General features: G+C 37.9%; 2 protein-coding genes across 5 annotated transcripts; one reads left to right on the forward strand and one right to left on the reverse strand.

Annotated features, from left to right (window-relative positions):
* Positions 1–1,265: 1,265 nt before the first annotated feature.
* LOC110854988 (fibrillin-2) lies at positions 1,266–5,317 on the forward strand. Of its 3 annotated transcripts, none has more exons than XM_022103415.2 (6): positions 1,266–1,705; positions 1,995–2,444; positions 2,680–3,025; positions 3,377–3,702; positions 4,000–4,065; positions 4,700–5,317. In XM_022103415.2, exons 1-6 carry the CDS (start codon positions 1,426–1,428, stop codon positions 4,720–4,722), a joined length of 1,491 nt encoding a protein of 496 aa, XP_021959107.1. In that variant the 5' UTR covers positions 1,266–1,425; the 3' UTR covers positions 4,723–5,317. The 3 variants fall into 3 exon arrangements, with proteins under 3 accessions (XP_021959107.1, XP_021959106.1, XP_021959109.1); XM_022103414.2 differs by having other exon boundaries at positions 1,267–1,705; positions 4,687–5,317; XM_022103417.2 differs by lacking the exon at positions 4,000–4,065 and having other exon boundaries at positions 1,268–1,705; positions 4,735–5,317.
* Positions 5,318–5,616: 299 nt separating this feature from the next.
* LOC118436945 lies at positions 5,617–8,620 on the reverse strand. Of its 2 annotated transcripts, none has more exons than XM_035855660.1 (5): positions 8,511–8,620; positions 7,321–7,540; positions 7,082–7,243; positions 6,227–6,382; positions 5,617–6,160 (listed from the first exon to the last, which is right to left on the reverse strand). In XM_035855660.1, exons 2-5 carry the CDS (start codon positions 7,378–7,380, stop codon positions 6,095–6,097), a joined length of 444 nt encoding a protein of 147 aa, XP_035711553.1. In that variant the 5' UTR covers positions 7,381–7,540; positions 8,511–8,620; the 3' UTR covers positions 5,617–6,094. The 2 variants fall into 2 exon arrangements, with proteins under 2 accessions (XP_035711553.1, XP_035711554.1); XM_035855661.1 differs by having other exon boundaries at positions 8,507–8,620.
* Positions 8,621–16,240: the final 7,620 nt, after the last annotated feature.

Genomic DNA, 16,240 nt, shown 5'->3' on the forward strand with positions numbered 1-16,240 from the left:
ACGTTCAGTCACGACTCTAAAGGGTGTGACCACAAAAAACGTTCTGTCGCGACTCTAAAGGGTGTGACCACGAAAAACGTTAAGTCACGACTATAATTGGGTGTGACCACGAAAAAACGTTCAGTCACGACTCTAAAGGGTGTGACCACGGAAAAACGTTCAGTCACGACTCTAAAGGGTGTGACCACAGAAAAACGTTCAGTCACGACTCTAAAGGGTGTGACCACGGAAAAATGTTCAGTCACAACTTTACAGGGCGTGTCTAGATCAAGAGGCGTAGTCAATTCCAAGGAGCGTTCAATTGTTCTAACGTTTTAAAAACGTTTAAGAACTTGAAGCGATAGCCCGCCCTCTAGCGCTGAAAAACAACCCACATCCTGTAGGTGGCGCCGGGAGGTAAATTAAAGTTGTAAGTGTCAACCATTGCGTGGGTTCCCAGTGGTCACAGGTCATATGTAAACTCAGGGGGGTGTGCGCAGGTCACAGGTTAAGTGTAAACTCGGGGGAGTGTGCCGAGGTCACAGGTCATATGTCAAGTCTAGTGGGTGTGCCTAGGTCACAGATTAAATATCAAGTCTAGTGGGTGAGCCCAGGTCACAGGCCAAATCCAAAGTCTAGTGGGTGTGCCCAGGTAACAGGTCAAATTCAAAGTCTAGTGGGTGTGCCCAGGTAACAGGTCAAATCCAAAGTCTAGTAGGTGTGCCAAGGTCATAGGTCAAATGTCAAGTTACGTGGGGGTATCGAGGTCACAGGTCAAATGTCAACTCTGGAGGGCGTGCCCGTTCATGTGATCAAGTCGGATCTAAATGCGTGTAGCGTTAGTCAACGATTTGGAAACGTTTGACACTTTAGCGAAAAACGCCCTCTAGAAACGAAAAATGTAACATAGTGACCCAACTGCCGCTAGGTGACATTAGCTTGGACAATGTGAGACACGTGTGTAATCAAGCGCCAAGTTCAACTGGTAACACACACCACTGCACAATTCTTGGTTCTGATGTAATGTTTCAATTAAAAACGTTGGAATTTTGACATTTGACATCCCGGAAGACGGCCAGACGTACTTGAGTTAGGCATACATATGTATGTATGTGTCGGTGTTTGACGCAAGCAAGGTTTTCCTGATTATGCAAAGTTGACAAGGTACTGATTACATAATTATTATGTACCTGACGACCACCAGGGAATAATCAATTACGTAGAAGCGTCGCAATTTGGTCCCCACGTGAACACTTGATAACGCTGTCAATCAAAGAGAGCCTGGAAGAATGAATTACGTCGCAATTCAGTTATCCCCTGAATGGTTTGATAACACCAAATCAATTAATTGAGTAATCGACAAAGTACTTTGACGCGTAGTTAATAACGATTATTCATTCCTCCACGGGTGTAGGGTGCGCATTGAAATAATTAAACGTTAAAAAAATGGTGGGCAACACCAAGGCGCAGTATTTAGTCTTATTCTCGATTTCAGCCGTGACCAGCAAATTTCTAGACTACGGGGTACCGTGCAGTCCCAATGACACGGAGAATATCTGCGACCCCGCAATATTCCTGACCTGCGTGGAGGACACGTGTCTCTGCAATGAAACAATGGCCTGGGATGTTAAAAATGTGTCGCAATGTAGTTTCAAAGTGATGACGACATGTCCGCGATATCCGGCGCATAGGGGACCCTTTTGCTATGGAACGGCAGTATGCGATGGTATGTATACTTATGCGTGTCACAGAATTTGCATAAATCTCACTATGCCCATTTTCGGCGATACGGGCTTTCCACGTTGAACAAACTTTATGGCTCGTGTTAATTTTGTAATCTCTGATTAAAAAATAAACTTCGAAGTTTCCACTATTTTTGAGTACAAGTTTTCAAATATTGACAGAAGGAGAAGTCAGGACTAATTATTATTTTATATATTTTTTTTTTATTTTTTCAAAGCTTAATTAGAAAATATTCGAATTTAATTTTTAATAAGAGTTTTTGTTTACTACAGAATTGTGGGGTAATCCGTACGACGGAATTTGCACGTGTCTCGCACCCGATGTGCCATCCCCAATTGGCGGATATTGTCTCCATCTGGCCCGCGAGGTGGGCGAGTATTGCACCCAAGATGGTGTCACGTGCAGTGTAAAGGAGAAATTAGCTTGCTCCGGCACCCGGTGTGGGTGTCAAGCAGGCTGGCTGGTCAACGGGACCGTGTGCATGGCGGGATTTAATGCCAGGTGCAAAGTTGGGAGCGAGCTGCCAACCGAAACCTGCAGGAGGAACACGTTGCTCACATGCAATGAGGAAACGGAAAAGTGTGAATGCACGCGGGGAATTGAGCACGTTTGGAATGAGGAGTCAGCCATGTGTCTAACCAAGATTGGGGCAACTTGCGAATTTGGGGATGTTGATCATCACTCGTGCGTTGAGAACTCGCACTGTCGAACAGTGCAAAATGGTTAGGTTTTACATTATTTTAGCGTCGAGGGATTTCATTAGGGGTTAAATCCTAAATGCTTGCGAACTTTTGTAGTTAAAGTTAATTTTATGGTGGGGATTTATTTGATATTTATTGGGTAAAAAAAATATTTAGTTGGGGGGTAATTATTAATTATTGGAGCTCATTTTCACAATTTAAGTAGTAAACTTCATCATTTTAGATGGCTTATTAATTTAATTTATTTTTGTGATAGATGGAGCTAAAATTTGCACTTGTAATCAGTACTACCATGCCTCCCCGGATGGGATGGAATGTCTGCTAGACCCCGCAGAAAAAATCCTCTCCCATGGGGAACAGTGTGATCCAGATAATTTAGTCGAAATCTGCAATTACGCCAAAGATCAACTGTGCACCTGTCCCTACCAAAGTTTTACCTGCTTTTGTGAATGCGACGCGGGCCTACTGGTGAACTCTAGGGGTGACTGCGAAGCCGGTTACAAAGCACCTTGCAGCAGTTTGCCAAATCCGGGTACTAATCTGACCTGCAATTCTGAAGCCTTTATGAAATGTCGTGAAAATGAAGGAAACTTTACGTGCGGGTAAGGGCAAATGTTTACATAAATTAAGTTTTGAAGCAAAGCCCAGCCAATACATGCGCTTTTAGATATGCAGTATTAATATTATACCAAGCGGTATGACTCTACCAAAGTGGCATTGATTAGTAATACGTTGTAGTAATTAATAACTAACTCTAATAACTATTAAAGTTTTACCATATCGGTGGCAAATTTCTACAGACCGGTATAACTTCGGTAGCACAACCTAAAAATATCAAGAAATCAATACCTATAAACCTGACCGAAAATAAAAGTTTTTGTTCGTTTCGTTTAAATTTTTTCTTGTAAAAAACCCGTTCTGAGTACTAGCTTTAAGCTTCAACTAAATTCCAGGTGTGATTCGCCCCTCACACAAGCGTATAATCCATTGTCGAAGATGTGTCACTTACTGGTGGGCCAGGAGTGTGACGTCACCCTTAACCCGGACAAAATATCGTGTCATTCAACCTCCATTTGTCGTACGACAGGGGGCGAATCGACGTATTGTTGGTGCCAGCAGAACTATGAACCCTCCCTGGACCAGGCGAGCTGTAACTATAATTATGAAAACCAAACATTGTTGTTGCCCGGGCAGGAATGCGAAGATTGGAATTATGGTGAATTCTGCCCCCACGTTTGGAATCTAATCTGTCTTAATGGAACTTGCCAATGTCCGGAAGGTAGTTAACTACCGTAAAAAATATGTTAGAGTCAAATATTTACTCCGTACTGGTTTTTCGCTTCGTATTAAATTAATCATTTCCTGGAATTAATTGACTTTCACTATAAACTTTTTACTAAATGGGAGTACTTCTTCAAATAAATTAAAACTTTCTTATTCAAGTTTTTGCTAAACTTTGTCACTTGAAAAATCCGTCTTGAGTACTGGGCTTAACATACCCTGCGTGTAAACAGGTCCGTGTGGTACCATTTTAATCCTGTACTTCTAACAGTTTATTTATGTACCCTTGTCACAGGTGGGTTTCTCTGGAGCGGTGAGCACCCTTGGGAAGGTTGCTACCCTCAGGAGGGGAGCTTGCGAGGTTGATAATAACAGATCTTGGTGCCCTTTGGATATGTGGTAGGGACCCATGAGTGTACTAAAACCCTGAAGTAGTTTGACTCCATGGCCACATTTGCGCCCGCCACACCCACTCAAAAATGCCCAAAAAACGCTTTCACTCGAGTTTTCACTCACTCAAATCCACGTCAAAAATCCAATTTTACTCGGATTTTGAAATTTCTTTCACCATTATACTCCCAGATAGTTGCTTTCTTCAATCCAATATCAAACTCAATTTTATTGATGATTATTTCGCAAACATAATTTGTTTTGTTGATGACTACAACAATGCTCATTCAGAATTTTAAATTTTAAAAATACTAAAAATTTCGAAAAAATTGAGTTTGATATTGGATTGAAGAAAGCAACTATCTGGGAGTATAATGGTGAAAGAAATTTCAAAATCCGAGTAAAATTGGATTTTTGGCGTGGATTTGAGTGAGTGAAAACTGGGGTGAAAGCGTTTTTTGGACATTTTTGAGTGGGTGTGGCGGGCGCAAATGTGGCCATGGAGTCAAACTACTTCAGGGTTTTAGTACACTCATGGGTCCCTACCACATATCCAAAGGGCACCAATATCTGTTATTATCAACCTCGCAAGCTCCCCTCCTCAGTACGGGATGCCTTGCAAGTCTAACTCCCCCATTAGTTTGACATGCGATCGCTGGAATAAGCTCAGGTGCGGGAGGGAGGTGCGTCTGCGGCTATACCTACATACGAGAGGACTCCGAGACGGGGTCAAACCGAACCGGGTGTTTCTTAAGGGTTGGTGAGAAATGTGATGCGACGGAGGTTGAACCCTTCCCCTGCCTTACTAACACCACCTGTGCGGCGTATCAACCCGGTGAACCGACCGAGTGCATGTGCAACCCGGGCTACGAGACGGACCCGGACACGTTTAGGTTAACTTGTAAAGTTGCCGGTGGTGGTGGGGGTCTTATACACCTGCCAGTGTTTCGATTAGAAGGTTTCCTAGTAATTTTACCAACCTTGTTATCATTTAGAATTTTGGAATAAAGTTAATATGTAAACCTAAATGTTAAAAAGTTACTTTAATTATTGCCCAATTTATCTCGTGGTATTATTATTAACCTTTTTTCACGTAAATCCGCGATATGATGTATTTCAAAACATGTCCCTAAGAGACCAAATATGTCATATCGCGTATTTAAAAAAATCCTTTGCATACCAAATTCGTCATATGACGTACCATGACGACTGTCCCTTGAGGACCAAATACGTCATATCACGTATTTAAAAAAAAATCTGATTTCTCAAAATTTCTAAAAATGTGAGTGTTTCTTTAGTAATTTGTGGAAAACTCGATGGTAAAAAGTTGACATTTTGGGATAGTTTGCTTCACAAATTCTAGAATTTTCTCTATACCGACCAATGTTAAAAAGTGGAGTTTTCGTGATTTTCGGCAAAAAACTCGAAACTTGTAAACTGGTTGAAATAAATATTGGGTTTTTACAGAAAATCAGGGAAATTCAATTGGTTGCTACCAAATAAATGTAGTTATGAATTCAATATGGTACTTAACGGAAATTTTAATCGAGATAAATAAAGTTGAAAGAGGTTAATATTATGTACACATATGCAAAAAAAATATATGCGTGCATGTAAAAAAGATCCAGCCTCGCCGTGGTGGTGTCTAATTAGTTAAGATATTTGAGTACAAAAAAAACAAGTGAACGTAAATAAATACATGATTCCATTTCTTAAATGCTAATTTACTTGAAAACGTATGTACTTGAATTGTTCGTAAAATTAGTTTGACAAAAGTTCAGATAACCAAATATTTAAGGAAGAGCTACGTACAATCAAAAGCTTATCTCATAAAAATTATTAAATAAGAGTTAGAAAAGGTGGATTAAAATAATGAGAAAATTCATGGCAAACTTTTGTACATAAGTATGATTTCAAAATTTCAAACTTTTATGAACATCTGGAATTATTTTGTACTCGAAATTTCACTCAGCAATTATATACCTTTTTCTTAGACATTTTCATTCCTGTCTCCACAAAAAGAACTCAATTATTCCACAAGTGATGGCATACAAAATTCCAAAAGCCTGAAAAATAAAAATGCGCTGCAATCTAAAAATTCATAAAGTTCCAAATAATTTTTACAAACATACCCCAGCAGAAACTCTGCGTTCATAATTCAACTCGTAAACGAAGCCGTCGTTCGTGTAAGAGATTTTCCATGCTTGCTTAAACCTCGCAGTGGACACGAGGAAGAAGGACGCCGTGGTGATTAAACAAATCCCGGCAGCGATGTGGTAAAGTTTGTCCTGTTCGGAAATAAAAAAAAATGTGGAATTTTGAAAAGTTAGTTGAATAACTTGCAAAATTCGATGAGCGTTCGCAAACAGTTGCAAAACTTTTGTACTTAGCAGAATAGATGCAGGCATTTTAGTGTTTTGGGCATATTCACGTCAACGTATTGCATTTCGCATGTAAAGAGTTAGCGAAATAATCTTGTGTAAAGGAAATAAACCTTTTCCTGTGTGAATTTGCGAATAAAAAAACATGTCTTTCCTCCAAAAGGTTTGCAAAACCTGGAAAGTTTTGCAATGATTTGGAAGTATTTACAAGATTCGAGTGGATAACGATATTCAGTTTGCGAACTATGCATTTGAAGATTGTGGTGAGTTTGACCTGTGTAACAGGTTATGAAATAATTTTGCAAAGGTTGCACAAACATACACGTGAATTATCTAATAGATTTATGTAAATAAATGCTAACAAATTATTCAGCTCTTATGAATTCTGAACCCGTTCACGCAGTCATTGGTAACTTTATAAAATTCGTTCGGTTTGCAAAAGAATTTTAGAAACTTTTACAAAATATCGTCGCCCTTGATCTGAATAAATTTATACAAATTTGGGAGCTACTTTTGCTTAAAAATATTTGTACAAGTTTGTTACATAGTTTTTTGGATTTTACAATGTTACCATTGCCGGCGTGAGTTAGGTGATTATTTAATTACCACTTTCTGTATTGTTTCTGAATCTTTCAATCCCATCGAGCACGTTAGAACGAGCAAGATAACGGAGATGGATAAGCACAACGCGCTACAGAAAAAGAAGGCTTCTTCCTCTGAAATGGGTAAATGGTTGTGGGACAAGGACAGCGCTAAAATGCCAAAAACCTGAAAATGGGAGCAGTTTTTTTAAATAAGTAAATTTCAAAATTTACAGGAAATTTATGCATTGATAATTAACTCACGATGGATAAAATCCTAATCTGGACGACCCTCTGGGACAATAATTCCTTGAATTTGCTCATTTTAAAGAATTTCAGATTTCTATGGTGATACTTGGGAAAACTGTTACATAGGTATCTGGTAATGTTTTCTCTGTATTAAATTTGCTACCGCTTGGTATTAAAATTATACCTAGCCGTAAAAATTTGCTACGATACGGGAAAACTATAGTAGAGGATATTACTACATAAACAGTATTACTTTACTAAATGGCAGGGGTGGGCAAGATACTTTGGTCGGAAGATACAAGATACAAGATAAGATACTTTCTACGACAAGATATAAGATACAAGATAAAAGATACATCTTGTTCAAGTACACAAGATACAAGATACAAGATAGTTTGCTAAAAATTGAGTAGTCAAGATACAAGATACAAGATATGTATCTTAAGATACTTTTATACTAGATAAGATACTTTCTTTTTTTAGCTTGGTATTCATATCTAATTAGTCATGTTTAATCATTTAAACGAAAAAATCTAGTAAGTACAAAATTTAAAATCATTCTATAATCATCTAACAAATTTTGTTTCCAGTGCTTATACTTAGAAAAATTTCGAAATTTCGAAAAACTACAAAGCTACCTAACATACGTATATTTTTAAGAAGTTGGTATTATTTTTACAACATTCTCTGCTTGTTCAAACTAAACCCTATAAGATCTATACACTAGTTCAGCGTAGGAACATATCATGTAATGTGCAACGTATTTATGTATGTATGTGTACAAATGTACGAGTACACATGAACATATATACATATGCATATATGTACATATGTATGTACAAGTTTGTTAGAAATTGGCAAAACATAAAGTAAAAATTCACCAAACTCTGGTTACGCCAAATTCATGGTCAAATTGACTTTCTGTAGTAAGAAATTGACTTAATTTGACGGAATTTTGAGAAAAAGTATCTTGTCAACTATCTTAAGATACTTTTCTGCCAGGCATATCTAGATAAGATACTTACACAAGATACTTTCGACTTTCTAAAAGATACAAGATACAAGATACAAGATACTTCTCTGATCAGGCGACGAAGATACAAGATAAAGATACTATCTTGTATCTTGTATCTTTTATCTTGTATCTTGACCAAGTATCTTGCCCACCCCTGCTAAATGGCACGTTGGTAGTCATATGTACCTACGGTTTGGTACTGTTTTAATACTTGATTTTTTAGAGTGAATCAATAATTAAAACTTTTGACTTTATCAGACAAGCAAAAAAGAACACGAACTGGCCGTTTTTCCTCTTTTCACTGACGCATACATACATACACACGTCTTAAACTGCTTCGTTCACCTGTTTTTGCACCTGGCTATGTTACCGTGATTGTTAAAAGGAAGAAAGCGTTCATATACAACAATGGGTATGCGTAAACAAACATATGGGCCTGAGTTTCATCAAGTATTTCTTACAAACATGTATGTATCGATGCATCATTACATATACTGCTGAAGACGTAAGACACTTGTACATACATAAACTGGTTAAGCGGAAAGGGATGTGAACCATCTTCACTCACACATGGATGCCACAAAAAATAGTGTGTCTACGATAAACAAGATACATATCCGGCTAAAATGAACCCCTCGAGTTCAACATTGAATTATGTATGTATGTAAATTAACTTGAAATTACTAAACTTGTCGAGTATGTACATATTCATGTATCCAATGCTGCACAAAATTGCGCTGCCTTGATTTTGAATATGTATAAATTTCCATATGATTATTGAACTTTGCCCGTCAGTAGGATAACGCGAGAGATAATTGAGATCTGTGTGTGGCATTATCAATTCGACCGTAGGTGGAGGATACTATTATATAACTTTCCCAGAATTTTATGGATAATACTAATATAAATTTAAATTTTGAAAATCTTAAGTTCTAGAAAAATTGTTTCGGAATCGTCTAAACCACAGTTTTTCATATTTCCCACTTATTTTGGGTAGGTGGTAAAAGTGCATTTTCCCGCTGCCTTGGTAAATTTGTTTTTTACCAATTGAAACCCTGTCCGTAATTTGCGTAGGCAACTGCGAAGGTTCCGCATAAAAACTATTACAGCCCTTTTGATCGCGTTCCTACACTCCACCAGTAAAATTACGCCTGCACCCGCGATTATGGTTGCACATAAAGCGAGAACATAAAACAGCGCGGGAAACGCTTCCTCGTGAGAATTATTGATTTGGACATTTTCCTCTCTAAGATTAGAAGTGAACTTTAAAAATAATTTTTTTCTCAATCCTTCTCCAATCCTTCTGATGAAAAATAATTGTATCTGCATATTGTCGAGTAACTGCCATCTCTCAGTAATCCCAGATTCCGTCAGTTTTAAAATTACCGTCGAGATTCCGCTCGATATATGATTCCGGTTGCCGAAAGTTATCAAGTTAAACTGGAACGGAGTATCTTCCAAACTATTGATAACTAACCGCTGCCCAATCGTTTTTAGTTCCTCGGTGAGCCTGGCAATATCCATGTCGTCATCCATAACTGCAAACGTGTCTCTTGTCCTAATTTCAGTCTTGTTCACCAAGATAATTCCCGCTTTTGAAATTATCTTCGTTACGTCAGAGGAACTGTAGATTTCGGGCGAAACGTAGACTATCCGTTGTATAAAGTTTGCCAAAAATGAGGCAAATTTATTTTGATCGCGAATCCAAATAAGTGATGGCAGTAGGGCTTTAATGAGGCAATAAGGTCTCCGTTTGGATGACCTGGATTTACCATAGAATTAAGGAAATTTAATTAAGATTAGATGAAGACTTAATATGTCTCAGGAAGATTAATTTGAATCAGATCAAAATAAGATCGATTTTCTCAAAGAAATTTTTCTGGTTTAATTAGAATATTTATCATGGGGGTAATGTCATGTCTCTCCAAACCAATGAGAATTACCCTCCAAATACTTAACAAGTCACCTAAAGTATAGGCGTACAGTATATGTAAGTCTATCCACCCTCATACTTTTTGCACGTAAAGGTATTGTTCCAGAAGCTTGACTGGATCAACTGCAATTTTGCACAAATATTCAGGAGTTTGACAATACGGAAGATTGTATCCTTAGATTTCGTCGAAATCACCGGACATTTACTTACAATGAGATGATACCAGCGGTCTCGCCCCGATTTTGACGAAACCCCGAAGCTTTAGATAGATAATTAAACACGTGTTTCAGGATTTTTCATAATGCTCAGTTTTAGCGAAATTATGATAGAAAACCTGTGCGAAAATTTCCATTTTCACTGCAATTTTTCTTGCATGGGAGAAAAAACGTTTAAACTAAGCATTATGAAAAATATTGAAATACGTGTTTAATTATTTATCTAAAGCTGCATAATTCTCGTGGTTTCGTCAAAATCGGAGCGTGACCGCCGCGCGCCATTACATTGTTAGAAAATATTTATGCTCAGTAATCAAGCACTAAATTTCTTAGCATAAACCATCAGACCCGAAAGACATGACCCAATTAACCTTGAATTGAAGAATTTGAATACCCCTTTCACAAGCTCATTTGCGAAGTCAACACCAAGAAGTATACTTGCCTTCTAAAAGGATCCGGGGGGGCATATGTACCAAATACCAATTTGACTGTATTTATATAACAAAGAAAAACTTTAAACACATTTTTCATTAAACTTTCATCGGTGTGGAAAGACTCGAATTTTCCTGTTGAAATTTTGCATATATGTAATTACACCGTGTCGTTGATTGTGCCACAGCATATTCCAAAGTATGGTTCCGAAAACCTTGCATCATGATAAGAAATTGTGCAAAATTGCAGTTCATCCCATCAAGCTTCTCGAGCAGTATAACGCTTTAAGTGAATAAACAAGCCCCCAAAAAAGGGAAATCTTAGTGAGGCTGGCTGCAGCTATCAATATTAAATAAATTTTTCGGAACAGCATTTGAATCACGACTCCCCAAACTATTTTAGCCTAGATGATTTAATTACTGGTAGAATTATTGATTACGTACATTGTAGATTTACAAATTGAATAACAATGAAAAACTTTATTCTTTTTTAATGGTGTCAAGTTTTCGATCTCGGTTGCGATCGTCATCATAACGGACTTAATTACATAATTATTAACAAACTACTGCAATTAAATATACACTCTAAGAAATTTTATCACCAGCGCGGTGGTCATATGTGACTCTACCGGCAGGTGGCAAAAGACCACCGGAGGGTGGATGCCCATCACCAGCTTAGTGATGATCAATCACCGTGCGGTGGTGCAGTTGTCACCGTTCGGTGGTTGCAGCTGTCACCATTCCGGTAGAGTCACATATGACCACCGCGCGGTGATAGTTATCACGAGGTTTCTTAGAGTGTATTGAACTAAAGATTTCGAATGAAGACAACAGGAATAATGCATATTCTGATCAATACAAACTAATGTGCGAATAGATAGTTTTAAGAGTGGTGAAGCAAATGCTGTTCCGAAAAATTTATTTAATATTGATAGCTGCACCCAGCCTCACTGAGATTTCCCTTTTTTGGGGGCTTGTTTATTTAATACTTGTAATTGAGTTATTTAGATTCTGAACACCACGCATGCCCGAAATTAAATTTTGCATGTATGTAGTTTGCAAATATTTTGCCACATAACTCGAGTATGTAGAACTCATATATTCATTTCATTAGTTGTTGTCAATGACGTTTTTTTTACCACCCCTTAAGCTTCATCCAATTTTGTGCACCTCTTATAGGAAAAACTTTGTCATTTATGAACCGATTTTAATCATACTACCCTTAAAATTTGCATAAAAATTTACTCTAAAATTTGTGCAATTCGTTTTTCATTACGATACGCCATTAATTAGCTATAAACATAAATACGTTTCCAGGGGTATATTTTTGCCCATAACTCGCGTAAAAATCAAGCATTCGCTAAGTCGGACCAGATCCCGGTTCTAAATTATGTAACAATAATCGGTGCAAAATTTCATCAAAATCGGTTGAGAAATGACTGAGATATCGCAGATGGTCACTTTTTTGGGGTGGGGTAAATGCATACTTAGTAAATTTTTTTCGTTGTTAGGTATTTTCCTCACTAAGAAAAAAGTATGAGGGTGGAAAGACTTTCCGCCTATACTGTAAGTGGAAAGCAAACTCTTAATCTTCTAAATTTTATCTCCTGTTAAATGGAAAAAGTTCATAGTGATCATTAAAAAATAGATTTACCCGAATTTCGCCCCTTGCAGGGATTCAGCCCCCAATTTGTTCACCGGCCACGTTGTGCTAGTAGTAATTATGATGAGATTAGATTCATCCAAGTCCCGCAAACTTCTTGGAACGACGGGAAACGGGGTAACCGTCAAATCGGAAGTGATTGATCCCTGGTACAAATTTTGCATGAGAACGTTACACCCAAAGAACCACACGGTCAGCAAGGGAACAGCTTTCCTGTACTTTTGCAACCAATTCACTAAATCACTGCCATTCTGACTGAGAAAAATCGAAGCAAATGTGATCAAATCATGGAGGAATATGGCACTATATTCTACCCTGTTTTTAGGGAGATTGCGCAACACCCGGGTAAATTGAATTAGAAGAGTAACTGCAATACAAAATGTGACCACTAATGTCCACGTCCATCCGTCAAAGGGGGTAAACACGTTTCCAAAATAACTTTCCGCCTTGGGAAATTGTGTGACTACTGAAAATTTGAATTTCTTAAAAGTTAGCGTGTAAATCATCGGCATTCTGTTGCTGTTAATGTCACTCCAATCGTTGTCTTTTACTACGTAACTGAAGCCGACTATGGTTTTACCGGCAGATCTCCTAGGAAGGAGGTAATGCACTGGGGTGAAATTAAGCCGCGCTCCGATCACATAACTCTGGCAGTGTGGGACAGTCTCCGAGGCGGGAAATTTACTTAGGCTCACACCGCAAAAAGGTGGCTTATCATATACCATACCAATTCTTGTAGCGTAGTTCGTAATTAAAGCACTTCCCTGCATGTCACGTTCGTTTTGCTGAGTCCAAATTGAGTTGGCCGTGCCAAAGGAGAAATTGCGCTGGTTGAGTAACCTTCCTTGGGGAGGATTGAGACAGGGAAAGCATGGAATGAAGGTGTTCCATTTTCTGAAAAATATTATCTTGGACGACTCAATGAAAAATGACACGTGGGAAAGGCGCAAACGGCCAGACAGGTAGGCGAAGATGTATTCCGCGTTTGAGATTCTGTTTAAGTGTAAAAGGAATAGGTTTGAAACGAATACAATTTCTTGAAGGGTACATCTCTTTAGGTGGGTCTCGTTTCGTACGGTGGCCGGAAGATTCATATTTCGTATGATTTTGACACTGTGATGATACGAAAGTGAGTGGAAATTTTGGATTCTGCTTTCCCAACCGTCCCCCTCCCCCTTGTCGAGGATGAAATGGAGGTCAAACTTAGAGAGGGTTACGATGTTCCTAATTTCTAAGGATAAGGCGAGTAATATCGAAAAGGGACACATTTTTTGTGAGGCAGTTACATATGTAGAATTCTTTCAATTTTCGATTCTTTGTGGGTGGTTATGTTTTAAGACATACAGTAAATCATCCGGTAGAGTCACATAAATACTCCGTACTGGTATTAATTTGGTCATAATTCTCTACCGGGTTGGTACGAGCTTGATTCAGAGTGGTGACGATTTCATTGCCAACACATTACTACGCCGCCACGATCGATATTACCGATTCCGGTAGAGTCATATATGCACACCGTCCGTTAATGATTCGTAACGATTCAATACCAGTTGCCTAAGAGTGCATGAATCGAATTTGAGGAAAATATTGAAGTTTGTTTTCTACAAAGAAAACATGTGCAAAATAACGACAGGACATTAATAGATCAAGTTCAATTGAATGCAATGAAGAAATAACATATTTATACTTGTAAAAATTGGGGGATACCATAGAGTTAGACATACGTACATTGATACATACATATATTGGTAGTGGGACTTATTTGTGCAGAGTAGGTTAGACTAAATACGGACACAGTTTGAGGTACATTGAGATAGAATTGAACCGTGTCAATCCCAACTTTTAAAAGAATAATTGGAAAGTCAGGAGCGTTCAAACCCCCTGGTAGATTCTTCTATTATTATTTTTTACTTGTAACTTTTTAACTCTCTAAATTTTAAAAACAACTGACAATGGAACCTTTTTTCAAGCTACACGAGATAAGCTTAGTGACTTATGCTAAAAAATCAAGATAAAAATTAGAAATGACGTGGTACTTATACTTCCGTTGAATGGGCACTTGGAGGTCAAATATTTGAGGGCAAAGTTCACAGTAGCGGCCTGTTTTTTCTCAAGCGGGCGAGCAGAGGAGTGAAAATTTCTCCTTCGAGGTCACTCCGCTCCCTTCACTCTCGCACTTCAGTCAATGCATATTATTTTTGACAAAATTTCACAATCTCGTAATTGGTGCATACATTCATTTAATTTCATATTTGCTTTTAAAATCCTACTATCCACCGATCCGTATTTAAAAAATGGACGATGGGTTCAATAAATTATAAGTGCATATCGATTAATCAATATGTATTCCAAAAATATACAACGAAATGTGGCAATAAAAATAAGTCAACTTTAAGGATTGTGATTTATAATTAATTAATACATTAATTAATTAGACGCACTTATAATTTATTGAACCCATACCTGTGCAGCTTCACTCAATTTACGAAAATTGAGGCTTCATTCACGATGAGGGAGTGAAGGAGAGTGAAGCTGAGTGAGGGAGTTGAAAACTTTCATCGAGTGAGTGAAGCTGAGTGAGGGAGGCTCAAACGAGAAATGAGTGGAATGAAGAGTGAAGGAGTGAAGATCTCCTTCACTCCTTTGTCTCCGGGGAAGAACAAGTTATGCGGTAAAACCGCGGAAAAGGATCTACTTTTTCCAATACCTAACGTATTAATTCACAATCTATGAGCGCGAATTTTAAAAATCGCAAGATGTTCGTAGTCCAAGGTTGATGTCGAAAAATGTGTTAATCTAACTTGAAGCTTGTCATATCTGATTCTATTCAAATGTAGTTGGGAAAATTCAACAATATTAACTTTAAGCTTGTGGAGAAAATGAATACAACTTTTTGAAAATTTCAATGTAGCGCCTCAAAGAAGCCTTATTTCGAAAAACAGGTCCTAATGAGGGCACACCCCCTACATCTCAGGAATACGATTCAGATGAGATCCTGTCAAAAAAATCAAATTCGTGGTATGTTGTCTCAGTGAGAATGAAATGACACAAAATTTTGAATTTTCATGCTCTTGAGAAGCATTGTTTCAAGAAAATAATGTATACAATATTTGGCTATAGCCAAATGATCTGCGAATATGATAAGTTAATATTTGCAATGGTTCCCACCAACTGGGGTATACTGAGATATTCAGAATGTGTTTTATTTAAAGGAATCTAAATTTTCAGAAAACCAGCGATAACTTTTCAAAGAAGGCGAATTTCGAAAACATGGTTATCTTGAGGGCACTGCACATTATCCTCAGGAATATGATTCCAGTGAGAATGACTCAAGAAATCGATTCTGTGAAAAATTTTCTCCAGCGAGAATGGAGCGCCCTCAAATATGACATTTTGAATTTTCCCGCCTTGGGGATGCTTTATTTCAAAAAAAGTTTCAAACGTTTGTTGTAGCCCAACTATCTCTGCATTTGACTCCGTCAATGGTTTTTGTCTATCTGTCACTCAGATCATTTGAAAAAATATTTTGCGTTGAGATCACGGCACAGAAATTATTGCATGTAAACGTGGATATTTCAAAAAGTTTTAGAAATTTTGAAAAACGGCATGCGTACCCTATCCCTCGATTTTAGAGATGATTATAATGCCTTTAACCGAATTGCTCTATCTCTTAAGACG

Source organism: Folsomia candida, unplaced genomic scaffold (genome assembly GCF_002217175.1).
Source record: "Folsomia candida strain VU population unplaced genomic scaffold, ASM221717v1 Fcan01_Sc011, whole genome shotgun sequence".
NCBI lineage: Eukaryota > Metazoa > Arthropoda > Collembola > Entomobryomorpha > Isotomidae > Folsomia > Folsomia candida.

What these genes read in the sequence shown, in the direction of transcription:
- LOC110854988 (XM_022103414.2), top strand. Translation starts at nt 1,426, where the DNA reads ATGGTGGGCAACACCAAGGCGCAGTATTTAGTCTTATTCTCGATTTCA. An exon ending in CTGTCGAACAGTGCAAAATG is followed by an intron (nt 2,445 to 2,679) that starts GTTAGGTTTTAC and finishes TTTTTGTGATAG; the next exon opens with ATGGAGCTAAAATTTGCACT. An exon ending in AACTTGCCAATGTCCGGAAG is followed by an intron (nt 3,703 to 3,999) that starts GTAGTTAACTAC and finishes CCCTTGTCACAG; the next exon opens with GTGGGTTTCTCTGGAGCGGT.
- LOC118436945 (XM_035855660.1), bottom strand. Translation starts at nt 7,380, where the DNA reads ATGAGCAAATTCAAGGAATTATTGTCCCAGAGGGTCGTCCAGATTAGG. An exon ending in AGATTAGGATTTTATCCATC is followed by an intron (nt 7,244 to 7,320) that starts GTGAGTTAATTA and finishes TCCCATTTTCAG; the next exon opens with GTTTTTGGCATTTTAGCGCT. An exon ending in CAGAAACAATACAGAAAGTG is followed by an intron (nt 6,383 to 7,081) that starts GTAATTAAATAA and finishes ATTTCCGAACAG; the next exon opens with GACAAACTTTACCACATCGC.